This window comes from Stigmatopora argus, chromosome 17, assembly GCF_051989625.1.
Source record: "Stigmatopora argus isolate UIUO_Sarg chromosome 17, RoL_Sarg_1.0, whole genome shotgun sequence".
NCBI lineage: Eukaryota > Metazoa > Chordata > Actinopteri > Syngnathiformes > Syngnathidae > Stigmatopora > Stigmatopora argus.
This window is the reverse complement of record NC_135403.1, coordinates 13,516,466-13,533,152: the sequence shown is the minus strand read 5'-3', so window position 1 is coordinate 13,533,152 and position 16,687 is coordinate 13,516,466. Positions and strand designations below refer to the sequence as shown.

At 43.4% G+C, this 16,687-nt stretch overlaps 1 protein-coding gene across 4 annotated transcripts in view; it reads right to left on the bottom strand.

Annotated features, from left to right (window-relative positions):
* Nucleotides 1-4,033: 4,033 nt before the first annotated feature.
* Nucleotides 4,034-16,687, bottom strand: part of LOC144091700 (serine/threonine-protein kinase H1-like) — a 43,166-nt gene continuing 30,512 nt past the window's right edge. For all 4 annotated transcript variants that reach the window (XM_077624268.1, XM_077624267.1, XM_077624269.1 and 1 more), the window contains 6 exons: nucleotides 16,192-16,281; nucleotides 14,389-14,504; nucleotides 12,391-12,690; nucleotides 9,445-9,920; nucleotides 9,125-9,366; nucleotides 4,034-4,709 (listed from right to left, as the gene is read on the bottom strand). In XM_077624268.1, the coding sequence (XP_077480394.1) occupies nucleotides 4,464-4,709; nucleotides 9,125-9,366; nucleotides 9,445-9,920; nucleotides 12,391-12,614 (1,188 nt within the window). In that variant the 5' untranslated portion in view covers nucleotides 12,615-12,690; nucleotides 14,389-14,504; nucleotides 16,192-16,281 and the 3' untranslated portion in view covers nucleotides 4,034-4,463. The remainder of the gene's footprint in view (nucleotides 4,710-9,124; nucleotides 9,367-9,444; nucleotides 9,921-12,390; nucleotides 12,691-14,388; nucleotides 14,505-16,191; nucleotides 16,282-16,687) is intronic.

Genomic DNA, 16,687 nt, shown 5'->3' with positions numbered 1-16,687 from the left:
TCACTCTGACCGCCAACATCTTATTATGTTACTTTTATAGGCTCTAATAATTAAAAAAAACTTCATATCTTACATTAACAGGCTATTTTACTGTTACCTAAATGTCTAATGTTAGTCCTTGATTTCTGATCAATTGGATTATGAATTAGTCTGCTGTAAATTTCAAAGAGTTTATCTCGAGTAGACAACCAATCCATTGGAACTGGAATGGATGAGGATTCGCCGCCCCCTCCTGTTATAAAATAATAATACTAGTGTTGAAAAATTACTGATACGGCACAAAAAACGGATTTAGTTTTTTCTCTCGCAGTAAATGTTCTCAATAAAGCATTTTTTCCATCTGAATTTGATCATAAAACATGCCTGCTTTACTTTGGCGACCCGGATCTGGCCCCCGGTGCGCGGCTTTGACACCAGCCCCCTTATGTATGAAGAATCAAAGCATCAGAAGACACTGCAAAAATGTATATGTTCTTTCAAAACTCAATTTCTTCAAGGAGGATTGATGTTGTAAAGACAAAAAGGACTAAAACTTACCATTGGTGAAGAGGTGTGTCCCAACACTTTTGTCCCTAGAAAGCCACTACATTTTTTAATTGAAAAAAAAAACATTGCATTCGCATCGCTAGCCAGCAGCGGGAGGATCTCGAAGAAATGACAGCGGGAATTTTTTGGAGCGTCGACGACAACAGGCGGGACGCCGCCGACGGTCTCAATGACAACACCTGCCACGGAAGAGTAATGAGACACTTGACTCACGTCGCATCCTCAATGAGGCGATACTCAACTCGACGCCTCTGCGACAAAACACCGTCAAAAAAAAGGAAACTCTAAAATGAGGGGAAAAAGGGAGATAACTGTCGGAGTCATTTCCACACATTTAACATTTATGCCGTTTCACTCCAAGCGTGCGCATTCATTCACAACAAAATAACTTCTACTTCTCTCTGTGGTCACTGCTGGTTTGTAATCGTGTCAATCTTTTGGACACAGACAAGCCAGAAGAGTCACCTTCGATTAGTTTGACCTGCTGTGAAGAAAAGTCACCACGGCCACGCACTTTAAGAGTGATTGTTTTTGCTGGCTGGCGTCATCCAGATGTGTTGCGATCCGGCTGGAAGGGCCAGCAAAATGTTAGAGGAGAAAACAGGTTGATTTTTGCCTCAGTCGTCTAACCTAATTATAGAGAAACACTCAGAAGCAAGGTCGTTTTGTTTTGTAGAGGACTCACCACGGCCACACACAACAGGAGGGATTGTTTTCGCTGGCTGGCGGTGTCCAGATGTGTTGCGATCCGGCTCGAAGGACCAAACAAATGTTGGAGAAGACGGGTTGATTTTCACCTAACTCCTCTAATCTGACTATAGAAAAAGCACTCGGGAGAAGCATGGCCCTTTAGTTTTGTAGAGGACTCACCACGGCCACACACAACAGGAGGGAATGTTTTCACTGGCTGGCGTTGTCCAGATGTGTTGTGATCCGGCTCGAAGGACCAAGAAAATGTTAAAGACAGGTTGATTTTGCCTAACTCCTCTAATCTGACTAGAAAAAGCACTTGGGAGAATCATGCCCCTTTAGTTTTGTGGAGGACTCACCACGGCCACACACAACAGGAGGGAATGTTTTCACTGGCTGGCGTTGTCCAGATGTGTTGTGATCTGGCTCAAAGGACCAAAAAATGTTAGAAGAGAAGACAGGTTGATTTTTGCCTAACTCCTCTAATCTGACTGTAGAAAAAGCACTCGGGAGAAGCATGGCCTTTTAGTTTTGTAGAGGACTCACCACGGCCACACACAACAGGAGGGAATGTTTTCACTGGCTGGCGTTGTCCAGATGTGTTGTGATCTGGGTCAAAGGACCAAAAAATGTTAGAGGAGAAGACAGGTTGATTCATGCCTGACTTGTCTAATCTAACTATAGAAAAAGCACTCAGGAGAAGCATGGTCGTTAGTTTTGTAGAGGACTCACCACGGCCACACACAACAGGAGGGAATGTTTTCACCGGCTGGCGTTGTCCAGATGTGTTGCGATCTGGCTCGAAGGACCAAGAAAATGTTAGAGAAGACAGGTTGATTTTGCCTAACTCCTCTAATCTGACTGTAGAAAAAGCACTCGGGAGAATCATGCCCCTTTAGTTTTGTAGAGGACTCACCACGGCCACACACAACAGGAGGGAATGTTTTCACTGGCTGGCGTTGTCCAGATGTGTTGTGATCCGGCTCGAAGGACCAAATAAATGTTACAGGAGAAAACAGGGTTATTTATGTCTAACTCAGGGTTGGGCAAACTATTCCAGAAAGGGCCGCAGTGGATGCAGGTTTTCATTCCAATCTATAAGAGGAAACCTTCCCAACAATCTGGTATCATAGAAGCGCAATCAGTGGATTGCAGTCAGGCGCTTCTTGTTTCAGCTGAAACCTCATTGGTTGAACAGTCTGTGTGGGGTTGGTTGGAGCAAAAACCTGCACCCACAGTGGCCCTCGGGGACCGGTTTGCCCACCTCTGGCCTAACTTGTCTAATTTAACTATAGAAAAAGCACTCAGGAGAAACATGGTCGTTTTGTTTTGGAGAGAACTTACCACAACTTACCCTACAAGAGGGATTGTTTTCATTGGCTGGCGTCGTGCAAATGTGTTGCGATCCGGCTCAAAGGACCAAGAAAATGTTAGAGAAGTAGACAGGTTTGTCTAATCTAACTATAGAAAAAAAACACCCAGGAGAAACAGAACGCAACACAACATTAAATGGGTTAACACTACGAGTGAAAATGGATTAGACATTGTTTGCCGTCAATGGGAGCCAGAGTGAAGTTGCTCTTCTGTGAACATAGGCCTGAATGTATAAAGATATTGAAGCTGGCCATGTTTGCTCTGCTTCCTTAATTTTCCGAGGCCCGTTCGGGACTGTAACCTACATTAAAGCGTATTGATCCAACGCCAGCCGGTTAAATGAGTTTGGAGGACATGTTGGCCATGCAAAGAAGCGCCTTCTTTTTTCTTTTTACTCTTTGCAGAGTAAATATTAGCAGTGCAGGAGCCAGCAAGCCTGCAGCGCAAGCTTGGCTAATGGTTGTTTATTTTGAAGGGAGACATTTTTACAATCTTTAGGAATTCAAAACTGGCCTATTTTGGATCTATATCTCTATATCTATCTGTGGAAATACGTATAATACATATACACATATGCAGACATATACATAAAGTTTACATTTTATTATTATGTATTAAATAAAGATTATACTCCCTATTATTTATAAATTTATTATTTATTAGCTTATTTATTACCTATCTATTTATGTCTAAAATGTATTTTTCTGTGTCTGTATTCTCACCCTCTTGCTACTGACAATGAAATTTCCCGAATAGGGGATGAATAAAGTTATCTAATCTAATCTAACATTGCCCCAATAAGAAAAAAAAAATCAAAACCCAATACATTTTGGAATAATTTCCCTCAGAGCATCACTTTTCCATTTGTGGGTGGCCGCTAAAATGATTCAAATGAAATGAACACTTTCTTAAAAACAAACATGAAGTGACAAATTACGTTGTTTTTGGGGAAGGACCCGAATTTAAATGACTACTTCTGATTACTAAAGAATGATTAAACCTAGAAAGAAAAATGTTTTGTCTGCCGAAACAAGACCGACGTCAAATAAGTCTGCTAGCTCGTTGTTGTTTTTCCCTGACTGGAGCTCACATCTCAAATCACTTGCGTTTGCTTTTTCGGACCCCGGAGGCTCATATGTAGAGGGTCCGGCCACTTGACAACCCCCACTGCAGCTGCGCCGAATGTGTGACTCACAACAGGCGACGCTCTCCAAAAGATAATAACGGCCCCAGAAATGAAATTAGCATCATCAAAAGGAAAAGCTAACCCCCTCCCTCGTCACTTTCCGAGATTACCCGCGACTCCATTCTGCCTTTATCAGTCGTTGGGCGGGATTATTTTCTGCTGCCCGAATAAAAACAAATGAATGTGGCCTGCCAAATATTGCGGGAGACAGTAAACAAAAATGGTTTTGCACAAAAGACCAAAAAAACTGATATTTATTTAAATTAACCCCGCCCCCCAAAAGGGCGTCATTCGATTCCCCTCAAGGAAAATTAATCGGGTTCAGCGGAACAGGTCGCGAAACGATCGGCTTTCATCAAGACTCCGATCATTCTTGATGGAAGGACAAACGTGACCTCGAGCTAGCCACTAAACATAATTAAGCATCGCCAATTATTGTCGCTTAGCCGTTAGCAAATGAGCTCTACTGCGAAAGTCAGTAAAAAAACGGCACCTAGGACAAATCTGAGGGGCTGTGCGGGGACTCAGGCTCAGTCTGCAGAAGGTCCCCACCTTGTGGACATCCAGTGTGTGGCTCCAGTTTTTTTTATCTAGGTCTACAATGTCTTGTGTGTCTGTCGTGCTACTGCAACCAAGAAATTTCCCGAATACGGGATGAAATAAAGTTCTAACCTAAATCCGACCTTCTGCCGGGTTGCCCTGATGGCGGACGGTCTGACGCCGACTTTGTCCGGGGGGTCCTTCGGCGCAGGTTTCGGGAAACGGAACGGTGGAGATTTCTCGCCGAGGAGCCGTCGGCGGAGGCGATCCACAGGTGACGCGAGGCTCGCTCGGCACCGGGACGACGGCTCGGGTCCAGTTCTAGCAGAGCAGAGACAAAGTCCTTGGCGGGCTTGGATACGGAAGGCCAGGGCTGCGGGAAAAAAAACAATCTGTTTATCCGAAGATATGTTTTGCCGACACCGATACCCGTATTTATACACCAGTAAAAAGATTGCAAAATATAATGTAAGCAGTAAAAGATGAATCCCATCGTTTATATTCAAGTCGACAAGGGTTCCAAATTTTACACGATTGTCAGTTACGTTCTTTCGTTTCAAAACGAAGTTTGGAGCAACACCAAAAAGCACCAAAACTAACGGATCCGATATTCCCAAAATAGTCGTATCGGATGCCGATATCGATGCCGAGGGTTGGATTGGGAGTCCAAAGAAGTGTCGCTCAGGTACATCTTTTCTTATCCTCCTGTTCACGATTTCGCTAGCTAGGTATCCGTTCCCACTTCCGATGTTTTATCAAAAAAACGATACATTACATTTTATTGCTTAGACGTTGAGCACAATTAAAAAAATTCAAATCTATGAACCACAAATGGCGATGAGTTGCCCACCGAAACAAAGACGGCCGCGATAAATATTCATATTTCTGGCAATAAAGACGATTTTTCTTCTAATTCGCTGTTAAATAATTCACGATCCATTTTTTCCCCCTGCCGCCCGAGGAAAGCGGCGACCTTTGCTGCTCCGAGCCGGCATCGATCAAAAATTCCGCGGACGAGACGGATGTCTTTTTTTTCCCATGAAAAAGGAATGTCATTCGTCCAAACCAGCAAAGGCGGAAGTTTCCGGAGAGCCGACAAAGAGCGGCGTTGTCGTTTGGGCGGCCACCTGCAGCCGCCGAGGTTATCGCCTGCGTTAAAATAAACAAAGGCTTTATTGTGTGAGGAGAGCGCCACAAGAAAAGGAGCGATACATCAACGTGGGGAAGTGGCCAAGATAAAACATGTAGGCGTGGGGGGGGTCTTTCAGGGTCTGCTTCATTAAGCGATACAGCTTCCTAAAGCGGGAAATAAAGAGCTCCGCCCCCAATTGTGCTCCATTCCGACCTGAGCAGGACGCCATGGCAACAATTAGATTAAAGAGTTCAATTACTGGGATGCGGTTTGCTGGGAGTAGATTGTTTTTTTAAATGTCAATATTTGATCGGCTACCATTGACTGTGAAAGACACATATATAAACACATATATATATACATACATATACATATATATATACATACATATATATATATACATACATACATACATATACACACATAGATATACACACACACACATATATATATATATATATATATATATATATATATATATATATATATATATATATATATATACATATATACGCATATATATGCACATATATATACACACATATATATATATATACATATATATACATATATATACACATATACATACACACACATATACACATATATACACACATATATACACATATATACACATATATATACACATATATATACACATATATACACATATACACATATATACACATATATATACACATATATACACATATATACACACATATACACACACATATACACACATATATACACACATATATACACACATATACACATATATACACATATATACACATATACCCACATATATACATATATATACATACATATATACACATATATACATATATATATACATACACACATACTTTGAAGATAAAAATCATTGTATTTCTTTCAAAATAGCATCATTGCAATATTAATCAAATTGAATGCTTTTATTGTCATTATAGTATCATTCCAAGTGACTATGGAGATTTAAAGAATAATTTTATTGCATGTGACAACGTCCAATAATTTGATTTTACATGTCCAAATTGGACACGTAATAGAATACTAACGACGAATTTTGGCGCCCACTCCAACACCCTCGTCCACCCTAATCTCCCGCATTGGAAAGAGAAAGAAAAAAAATCCGCTTGTGCTCATTGGCTCGCAGCTAAAGTTCTCTAATGTAAACATCAATACACGGATGTAGGAGAGATTGTGCTGTCATGTACAATCTTTACCTTGGCGCCAGACGCCTGTTCCCTCTGTGGCCTCTAGGGGGCAGGCTGGCCTCACCTGCCTCCTTATATTTATTTATATCTTCTTGCAGATGTTTCTTTTGGGTCACCGGGACCACCACGTGCGGCACAATGCAGTCGGGGAGAATCTTTCGGGAGCAAATTATTTAGCTAACATCTGTCACGCGCACACCGAGCGAAAAGGTGCTAAAAGCGCCCCCGCCCTGCTGCGGAAAAGCACTTTTTTTGCACCCCCTTATCTCGGAGTCCAGCTGACAGGTATGAGTCCGCCTTGTAAACAATTCAGAACCCTCCCCGTTGAACTCGCATGAAGTCAAAGCAAATCGAACGTTTCGCTAATGCGGAGGACCAATGCAAAAAGGCCAATCGGGTGGTAACAATTAGCATCGTGGCAACTTCCGCAGGATAGCAACAATTTAGACTGAGCGCGCCTCCGTGCCCCTGACAAACCCCCCCGTGCAATCCACCGCCGGCCGACTCCTCCGCTTGCCACCCTCCCCCCCCCGCGCACTGCTGGGTAAACACATCAGTGTGACACTGCGGCGCAAGCCTCCGGGCAAGTGGTGCTTCCACCTCGCAGGACCGAGAGCGAGGACAAATGTGTTCTCGCGTGTTAGCGATGCTGCGAGGGGGTCGGAACGAGGGGGAGGGTGGATGGGGGGTTGTAGGGTTGAGGTTTCGGGAAGACTGTCAGCGGAGTCACCTTGAGTTTACTGGTGAACTACCAGAACGGGCGCACCGGTGGGGCGACGCTAGATAGGCTATCGGAAGCCGGCAGGAATTGGTTTTAAGGTTGCCGACTGTTTTTAAGAACATGCAGACAAAGGTAAACCCCCCGCCTCTCCCGCTTTGTGGCCAATGAGAACATGAGTAAGACAAGGACAATTTGAGTTAACACTGGTCTCATTCGAGGTACCCTCATTTGTTGTGAAGATAACGGATAGAGTTTCTTTCGTGTTTACGTCAGAGTTTGTTTACACGTATGTTTACACGCTCACGTGCTTATTTATTTATTAACTTATTTATTACCTATTTATTTATGTCTAAAATGTCTTTTCCTGCGTCTGTGTCTGTATTCTCACCCTCTTGCTACTGACAGTGAAATTTCCCGAATACGGGATGAATAAAGTTATCTAATCTAATCTAATTATGCTATGCTTTGTATATTAACACTTGCGTCATAAGAGCAATCCTGTATGATTAAAGCGCCGTAAAAAATAAATTATTTCATGAAGAGACCCGAAAGTGAGGCCTTCGAACTCTCCCAGTTTTTATTGGGCACCGATGGACATCAGAAAACAAATCCTCCTACCAAAGATGTTATCACTAGTAGATGTCTACTCTTATCCAAAGTACCCTCCTGCTTCAAATGGATTGGACATCTATCGAAACAAGTGGCAGCCAAAGAGTTGATGGACTTGTGTTGGGCAATCCCAAACAAGACCAAGACCCTCAAAATATGATCTCGAGGGATTTGCTTTAAACTAGTCATCCCAAAAAAACCACCAACACGCAAAAGGGTGAATATCTTAACACGAATCCCCAATATTCAACACGTTGGTCTCTGGGCCTTTGAGGATGAGCGTAAAAACCAGGGATAACGTTCCGAGGCTTCGGACTAATATGTCAGATTAGGGGCTGGCGAATGATCCAAACACGGCGTGAAGCGCAACCCCAAACTCGAGGAGTCGTTAAAAATACCCCACCTCGGCTCTCAGAGAACACGCGTTGCCCTTTTGTTGCCTTCTTGCGAGAGATTGGACTAAATTTAGCATATCCGTGTTCTGCTTTTCACGCGCACACATTCCCTCTGTCGCGACATGCTCGCTGTGAGTTTTATGAAACTACACCCGTAAAGCGCTGGGAGGCTTTCTAACGCTTTGCCGGCCTAGGTGCGACCGATCCCTGCCAAAGCGAGTCACAGCAACGGATAGGTAACACTTTTAGGGGCACTATGACTGGCGGCTCAATTCTTTTGTTCAGTTGGGTTCAGGACTGAGCCCCCCAAAAAAGGCTCCCTTGACACCTTAGCCGACTATGTGAAGTGGGTGGCAATGTCACGGATTGGTCGCACTTCAGGGACTCCTCTGGAGGCAAGAGTGTGAAGAACTGCAGCCAAAGGAATTCATGGAATATTTTTAGGGACTCTGAGCAAGCGCGGCTCAAAAATATTTCGAGGCCGTGTTCACAACAGTCCAGATTTTTGCTTTCTTTGGTCAGGACCAGAATATCTTTTTAGGTTTGGTCGTCAATGGCCTTGAAGCCAGTGCTTTAATTTTGTGATTTCTAGTTAATTTTCACTCACTTGGGGTATACAGATTATTTTTTATCTAAGACGTCATATCGATTATTGGCACAAAGCAAAGAAAGTAGCATCGCGAGTCTTAGATTGAATGACTTTGTACTTACGTTTGCACGAAAGCTGTACTTCCCCCTGACGATGGACCCGAACAACCGGGTCCTGGACTCGTCCTGGAAGGGCATGGATCCGCTGAGCAGGATGTAGGCGATCACCCCTATGGCCCACATATCCACGGCGCAGGTGTAGGGTTTCCTCAGGACTACTTCTGGAGCCATGTACTCCGGGGTTCCGCACATGGTCTGTGAAGAACAGGCGCTGATAGTTCCGGTGACGTCTCCGCTTTGGGCACCTGTGCGATGAATTACGACAAAACATTAGCGCCAAGGCTTGCTCTTAGTCAAGTCCATCCCATCAAGCTCATACTTACTCCGACTTCTACCCGGCGTCTCCGCGACGGCGAAGGTCGCCAGCCCAAAGTCGGTCACCAGTAGGCGGGAGTCCGCGCCGGGGTGGTAGTAGAGAAGATTCTCCGGTTTTAAATCTCTGTGTGTGATCCCCAGCGAGTGAAGGTACCCCACACCGGCCAGGAGCATTCGCAGGGCCCCGGCGGCGTCCCGCTCCGTGTAGCGCCCTCTGCTGACCACCCGTTCCAGAAGCTCCCCGCCCGTGGCCAGCTCCAGAACCAGGTAGATCCTCCTGGGACAGTGGAACACCTCCACCAGCCGCACGACGTTGGGGTGGTTGACCCTTCTCAGCGCCGCCATCTCCGCCGCGCACACCTCCCGGGCTTGCGGTGCGTCTACCTCCGTCACCTTGATGGCGAAAGGCCGGCGGCTGGCCCGGTGCTCGGCGCGCACCACCCGGCTGAAGCTGCCGCGACCGATCAGCGCCTTGACGGCGTATCTGACGAGGCGGAACAGGAACAAGGGTGAGCGCTTCTGTCGGCGCACCTGGGCTCGCTGTCGGAAAAATGTCCGCTCGCGAGGAGGACAGTTCAAACGAGTGGGACGGAAACGACTTCCCTTACGTATGCTCTAGTTTTTCCTCACCCTGCTCGCTTACAAGTACCATGTTTTCCCGCATAGACGGCGTAATTGTCGCTAAAAAATGATGATTGAATCAAGGGTACGGCTTATATGCGCACAAATTAGACTTGACATGCACGAAACGCACTTAGCCAAGACCGTGTGGCCGATAAGGTCATTTATTTCAAAATAGAGAAAAGATAAATGGATAAAAGGTTTAACGAAATTTATTTTAAGGTCTATAAATGACATATAAGAAAGAATGATCGGTACGGACACACTTCCTGGTTGTACTGCTCACCTGACTTCCTTTTTGAATATGTCTACTTTAGGTTTAACAAAATTTATTTTGAGGTCTATGAATAAAATTCAAGAAAAAAAACCTTATCTTGCATAAAACATGACTTACTTGTGCCTGCCATTGCTCGCTCAGGGCGCCGCCATCTTACCTAGGGATGACAAACCAGACCGCTACGGAAACACTTCCCGGTTGTACTGCTCACGTGACTTCCTTTTTTAATTTGTCTACTTTCAGAATGTTATACCACGTGCGATGATTTTTCTTAAGATTTTCCCTTCAACGAAACACATTTGTACTCCCTATTAAAACCATAAATATAGAGGTGAAAATTGTGAATCGGGGGGCATCTTATACGAGAGAAATTGTCAAATTCAACGATTTTAAGGCCATTTTAAGGGTACGGCTTGTACGCGGAGGCGGCTTATATGCGAGAAAATATGGTACTTGTTTATCTGGCGATTTTGAGAAAGTCTGGATAAGGAAGACAAGGATGTCAGAGGAGTTAAGGACATGTATGTGCAGTGGGAGTGACAAAGGAGTTGTTGTTGAAAATGGGATGGTCATGGGTAGACTGACGGATGAGGTGGGACAGGAAGCTCCGTGGAATATAATGTTTGCTGATGATCTGCGGTGAGACCAGGGAGCAGGTAGATGAGAACTTGTGATTTAGAGAAGAACAAAGGTGAGCCAGAGTAAAACAGAATACATGTGTAGCAATGAGAAGATCCCGGGGGAACGGTGTAGTCACGAGGAGTGGAGCTGGAGGACTTGAAGTACCTGGTGTCGACACTGAAGGGGAACGGAGGATGCAAAAATGAAGTGAGGAACGGTGACCATGATGGGAAAGTGGAGAAGCTGGAGAAGCTGGTCGAGCTAGGAGACGGTAGCGATGAGGAAAAGACGGGAGGTTGAGCAAGAGGTAGTGGAGATGGAAACGCTGAGGTTCTCCTGAGGAGTCACCAGGTTGGACAGGAAAAGAAACATGACAGTCAGAGGGACTGTTTTTGGATTGGATTGGATAACTTTATTCATCCCGTATTCGGGAAATTTCATTGTGACAGTAGCAAGAAAAGGCATAGTTATAAGTTAGACAGTATAGTCAAAGGCCGCAGAACAACAAAGCAAAAGCACAAAGTACAAAGCAAATCAAAGTCAATGGGATCATTAAGAATCACCAAATCATTAAGACAGAAAAGCAGCAAAAACACAAAACGAGCTACGAGTTTCGGTAGCAAAAACGGATAGACTCAAAAAGACGTAAAGTTGGACAAAAACTGGAACCACACACAGGAAGTCTTCCACAAGATGGGGAACTTCTGCAGACTGTTTGCAGAGGAGGTTGGTTTGGACATGTCCAGAGGAGAGATGTCCGTGGAAGGATGGCGAGAGGGAGGACAGCAAGGTGACAAGTAGTGGATTTTGGGGACGATAGGTCGCACCGGAAAACATTGGAGAGTGAGAGTTTAAAGAGAGATCGGTTCAGATAACTAGAGCCTAGAAAAAAAACATCTTGGCTTGCAGTTTGGAAGCTTTAATGATCTCCTCTGCTTTTGCTCCACAAGTGGCTGGCTTTATGTTTTGAAAAGATAATCATAAAAGCGAGGGGAGAGATGCACATTAAGCTGCGATTTGGTCATTTGGGAAACATTGGCACGCCATACAAAGGAAGAAAGAGTATACTCGGAAACTATTTACGTCCTGATGGATGGAAAATGAGGGTGGAAAAGGTGCGGGATTATTGGATGGCGGCGTGCCAGAAGGTTTTTTTTGTCTATGGAGGTTTTGTCGAGGGGAGGGAATTCGGGAGAAATGCTAGATGGGAATACAGGGAATTAAAATAAATAAAAAAACAGTTTTTAATTTCTCTTCGCTTCCAGCTACAAACGACTTGTTGTTTGTTTTGCCTTTTTTGTTTTAGGCAAAAGAACTGGATTGTAAAATATTTGTTTTGGGTTTCAGGTCAATCAAAAAACTAAATGGTAAGTGCTGTGTTTTTGTCCCAAAAAAAAAAAAAAAAAAAAAAAAAAAAAAAGAAACAATTTCCTACCTGGTGGTTACCCGGGCGTCAAACCAATCCTTGTACATTTCTCGGTTTTCCTCCGCCGCAGTCTGGGCCTCGGTCTTTGGGGAGACCTTGTCCTTCTTCTCTGGTTCCTTGGCCAAGGCCGCCAGCGAACGCATCACGCTCACGTAGCTCTTCCGTTTCCCGTCTTTGGAGTTGTTCGGATCTTTTGGAGAGGGGAACACTTTGGCGCTTCCGCAGCAGCCCATGTTTGGCGTGGTCTCTCCGGCGACGCCAGGTGTGAGATTCTTTGGGGGTGTGGTCAGCGCCGGAAACGGTCGCAAACTGTCAAAGTGGGAAAACAAACATTAGGTAAGGGAATTTTCCGGAGGATTTTTAAAACAAAAAGCAGTGGAAAACGACCAATAATGTGAATGATGGAGCTTGACTAGGAAATAAAAAGGTCAGGTGGGGCTTTAGTTGATTAAAAAATTAACTTTATTCGTTGCCATCCGTTTTCGACTTAATCTTAATTGGCGCTATCCAGTGTGTCCATGTTTGGTTTCACCAAAAATTGCAGCTGTGGCCAAAAATAGAGGGAGGTTTGTAAGCCAGGGTAATTTTATTGTACTGCGGGTGTGTTACAAAACTAGACGTTTAAGAAACTAGTTTCAATTTGCAAAAAAAAGGGCAAAAAAGAAAGACCCGAAACCTTACCTGATGAGAAAGAGGACAAAAAGCTTTTCAAAATAATCAGATGTCTACATCTACTTAAGACCAACTCTATGTGTATGTACGTATATTTATACATATATGTATGATGTACATGTGTATATATATATATTTCATCAACACGCTTATTTATTTATTACCTATCTATTTATGTCTAAAATGTCTTTTCTGTGTCTGTATTCTCTTGCTACTGACACAATGAAATTTCCTGAATACGGGATGAATAAAGTTATATAATTTAATCTAATCTAATCTGTCCCCAAATAAGAAAAAAAAATCAAAACCCAATAAATTTTGGAATAATTTCCCTCAAAGCATCACTTTTCCATTTGTTGGTTGCCGCTAAAAGGATTAAAATAAAATGAACACTTTCTTAAAAAAACATGAAGTGACAAAGTACGTTGTTTTTGGGGAAGGACCCAAATTTAAATTATACTCCTGAATAATAAAGAACGATTAAAGCTAGAAAGAAAAATGTTGTCTCCCGAAAAGTTATCTAATCTAATTGCTGCATTTAGACAAGATAAAACCAGACTAACTCATTCAGCCTTTATTGTCCATCAAGTCATCAAATATGTAAATAAAATGTAACGTGTAAAAAAAACGTAAGTTGTTTTTAATAGATTTTTTTAAAAGGAAATTAAATCTATCTGTTTTCCCCTTTTTGTTCAACAATTAAAATATATCGATGAATAAAATAAAGACAGCAGGCCAACTGGCGGGAACATGATGGAATGGGGGGCATTCTTTGTCACTATTATTTAATAAAAGCTCCATAAAAAGAGCTTTAAGGGAAGGAAAATGCATTGAGAGTCTGATTGTCCTTGTAAAAGTGGCAGACGAGCTGAAAAATGTCGCCAGTCAAAGTGTTAAAAGGCGGCATTTGTTCTTTTTTTTCCCCAAAGAGCGGCACAATAAAAGACGCCGGCGGTACAACGCCGTCCGCCTGACGGCGTCCTATTACTCCGCCGTAATTGGAAACGCTCGGCGAGGACGCCGTCCTTCCATTTGCAGTATTTACAAGTCAATAAAGAACGGCGGCGCCGTCCTTGACGCCTGCGCCCGTCCGATAAGGCGGAGGTCAAAAAGGGGCGCCCGGCACAAATTGGCGCAAAACGGCGGCGGGACACCGCAAAAGCCCCGCGGCGGGGATACCGATCGGGCCCTCCGGGAAATGAGATGCGCTCCGATTGAGACGCCGGCAGGAAATCAGAGGCGGGTCCGACTTGTAGCGAGCGCCGTGCTCGCAATTCCCGGAGGTCAAAGTCGACAACGGCAAATGGAAACGGGTTGTGTTTTCGGCGAGTTTACCGGAAGACGTCCGATTGGCTTGAGCTGACGTTTCCGCGGCCGGGAAGAGATTTGAGGAGTGCTCCGCCTGCCAACTGTTGGCTGAGATGAGCTCCAGCGCCCCCGCGAGCCTCTGGCTGTTTGGAAAATGAAAGAATGAATGAAATTGAAGTTAAACTTGAAGGAACAATTTTGTATTTATTCATGAAGAAAACGTACATGTCAAGATTCTCTCATTTTTAATTACGTCTTATGAATCTACTTGGGGTTTCTTTCATCTGGGATAGGCTCCAGCACCCCGCGAACCCCATGAAGATAAGCGACAGGAAAAATAATTGATGTAAATTGATTTTTTTTAAATGAATTTTGTGCTGCAAATTCTCAACTCCACTTAAACATATCCAGGACTGTCTAAAATGTCTTTTGCTGTGTCTGTATTCTCACCCTCTTGCTAATAGTGAAATTTCCCGAATATGGGATGAATAAAGTTATGTAATCTAATCTAATTCAATATTTTCTTTGATAAAAAACAGTACATTCTACTTATTAAAGATCTACGATCTTAAATTTGATGCTATTCCGCCAAAAGTAACTTGTTTTAAAATCATTTTGCTGTGTCTGTATTCTCACCCTCTTGCAAATAGTGAAATTTCCCGAATATGGGATGAATACAGTTATGTAATCTAATCTAATTCAATATTTTCTTTGATAAAAAAAACAGTACATTCTACTTATTAAAGATCTACGATCTTAAATTTGATGCTATTCCGCCAAAAGTAACTTGTTTTAACATCAACACATCCATATTTTTAAGTTATAATTTCAGTCACTAAGAGGAAATAGACAATTGTTTCCTAAATGCAGTAGATACCTTTCAAAAAGCAAAGAAATGCATCTTTAAAGTCAATTATCGACACCCACATATTCTTCGCTTTGGGTAAATTTCCGTTCCACTTATTCCAAGCATTTTTGATGGTCACGACCGTCATTCGGAGATAACGTCTCTATCAAAGTGGCAAATTATAGGTGCGCCGCCCCTTTAAATACAACAAACAAACCCCGGGTAATTGGCCGTTGCCTTTTGACGGACGCAGCGGCTGACGCTAATTGGGAGGCTCCCCGAGTCGGAGCGCAAATTAGCGGCGCTCGTCTTTTTGACAATGACGGACGACGGGACGTGACGGCTGTCGGCGCCGATTAATCGGACGGAGATAGCTGGCCACGCCCACTTTTTTATTTTTTATTTTACGTTTGATTGATTGGGATTCACAGGAAGTCACATTTCAGAAATTTCAAAGTAAAATGTACAAGCTCTTGTTCAGTTCAGAAATATAATTTTATATTTACGGACAGGATATTCACATTACATTCAAATTAGGAATATTTTAGAAATTAGTTTCTTATCGAATTGTCTTTGATAATTGGGACACCAACTAGTGGTTTCCCAAAGTATCACAGAAATTAATTTTACTGCCTACAGTCGCTGACTTACACCTAATTTTTTAAATTAAAATTCAAAACATTCTCATTTCATTTTTGATTTGGGATAATAAAAAGTGTAAATTTTGCGCCTTGAAAAATAAAAGCAGTAATTTTGTTCTTTCAAACCCCAAATATTCACAAATGGAATTAAAGGTAGGAAGGCATAACTACTAAAAACAAAAATCCAGCCAAAATAAAAGGCATAAAGAAAGGAAAAAAATATTAAAATAATATAAATTGACCTATGGCGACTTTTGAAGCAGGCGCCGTAAATCCCGCCTTCTTCCTGACGCGTAAAGGCGGACGTAACCTTTGCGAGGCCTTTGCTCAATTCATTCTCACCTTTTCCGCTGACGGATGGAGACGCCAGGGCGGCCATCTTGGCGGGACGCTCCCCCGACGATGATCCGTCTTCAAAGGTGATAAGCAAGTCTTCAAAAACAAACAAACAATCAAATTAATGTTGAATTCAAATCTTTTTTATGCCCTTATTGATTTTTGTGGCGTTTTTATTTTCGCGGTATCGAAAACAGCATCGAGCGTTTCTTTGAGTCGAACATTTGGGCCATCGCCACGACGCGATTGGCCGCCGGTCCCTCCATTTGAGGACGTTTTTTTAAATTGCGTATCGATCCGGTACTTGTTGTTGTCATGGCGACGCGGAGGAAGATACCGATAAAGCGTACGGCGGAGCATCCACGGACTCGTTACCCGGCGCCGAAAATAATGGATTCATCGGGCGGCGTTATGAAGTCGTTTGTCGCAGGCGGCGCTCGTAAATCGCCACGCGTCGGTCGTTAAGCGGCGCGTAAAGGCGCCTCAGTCAAGGGTGTCCCCC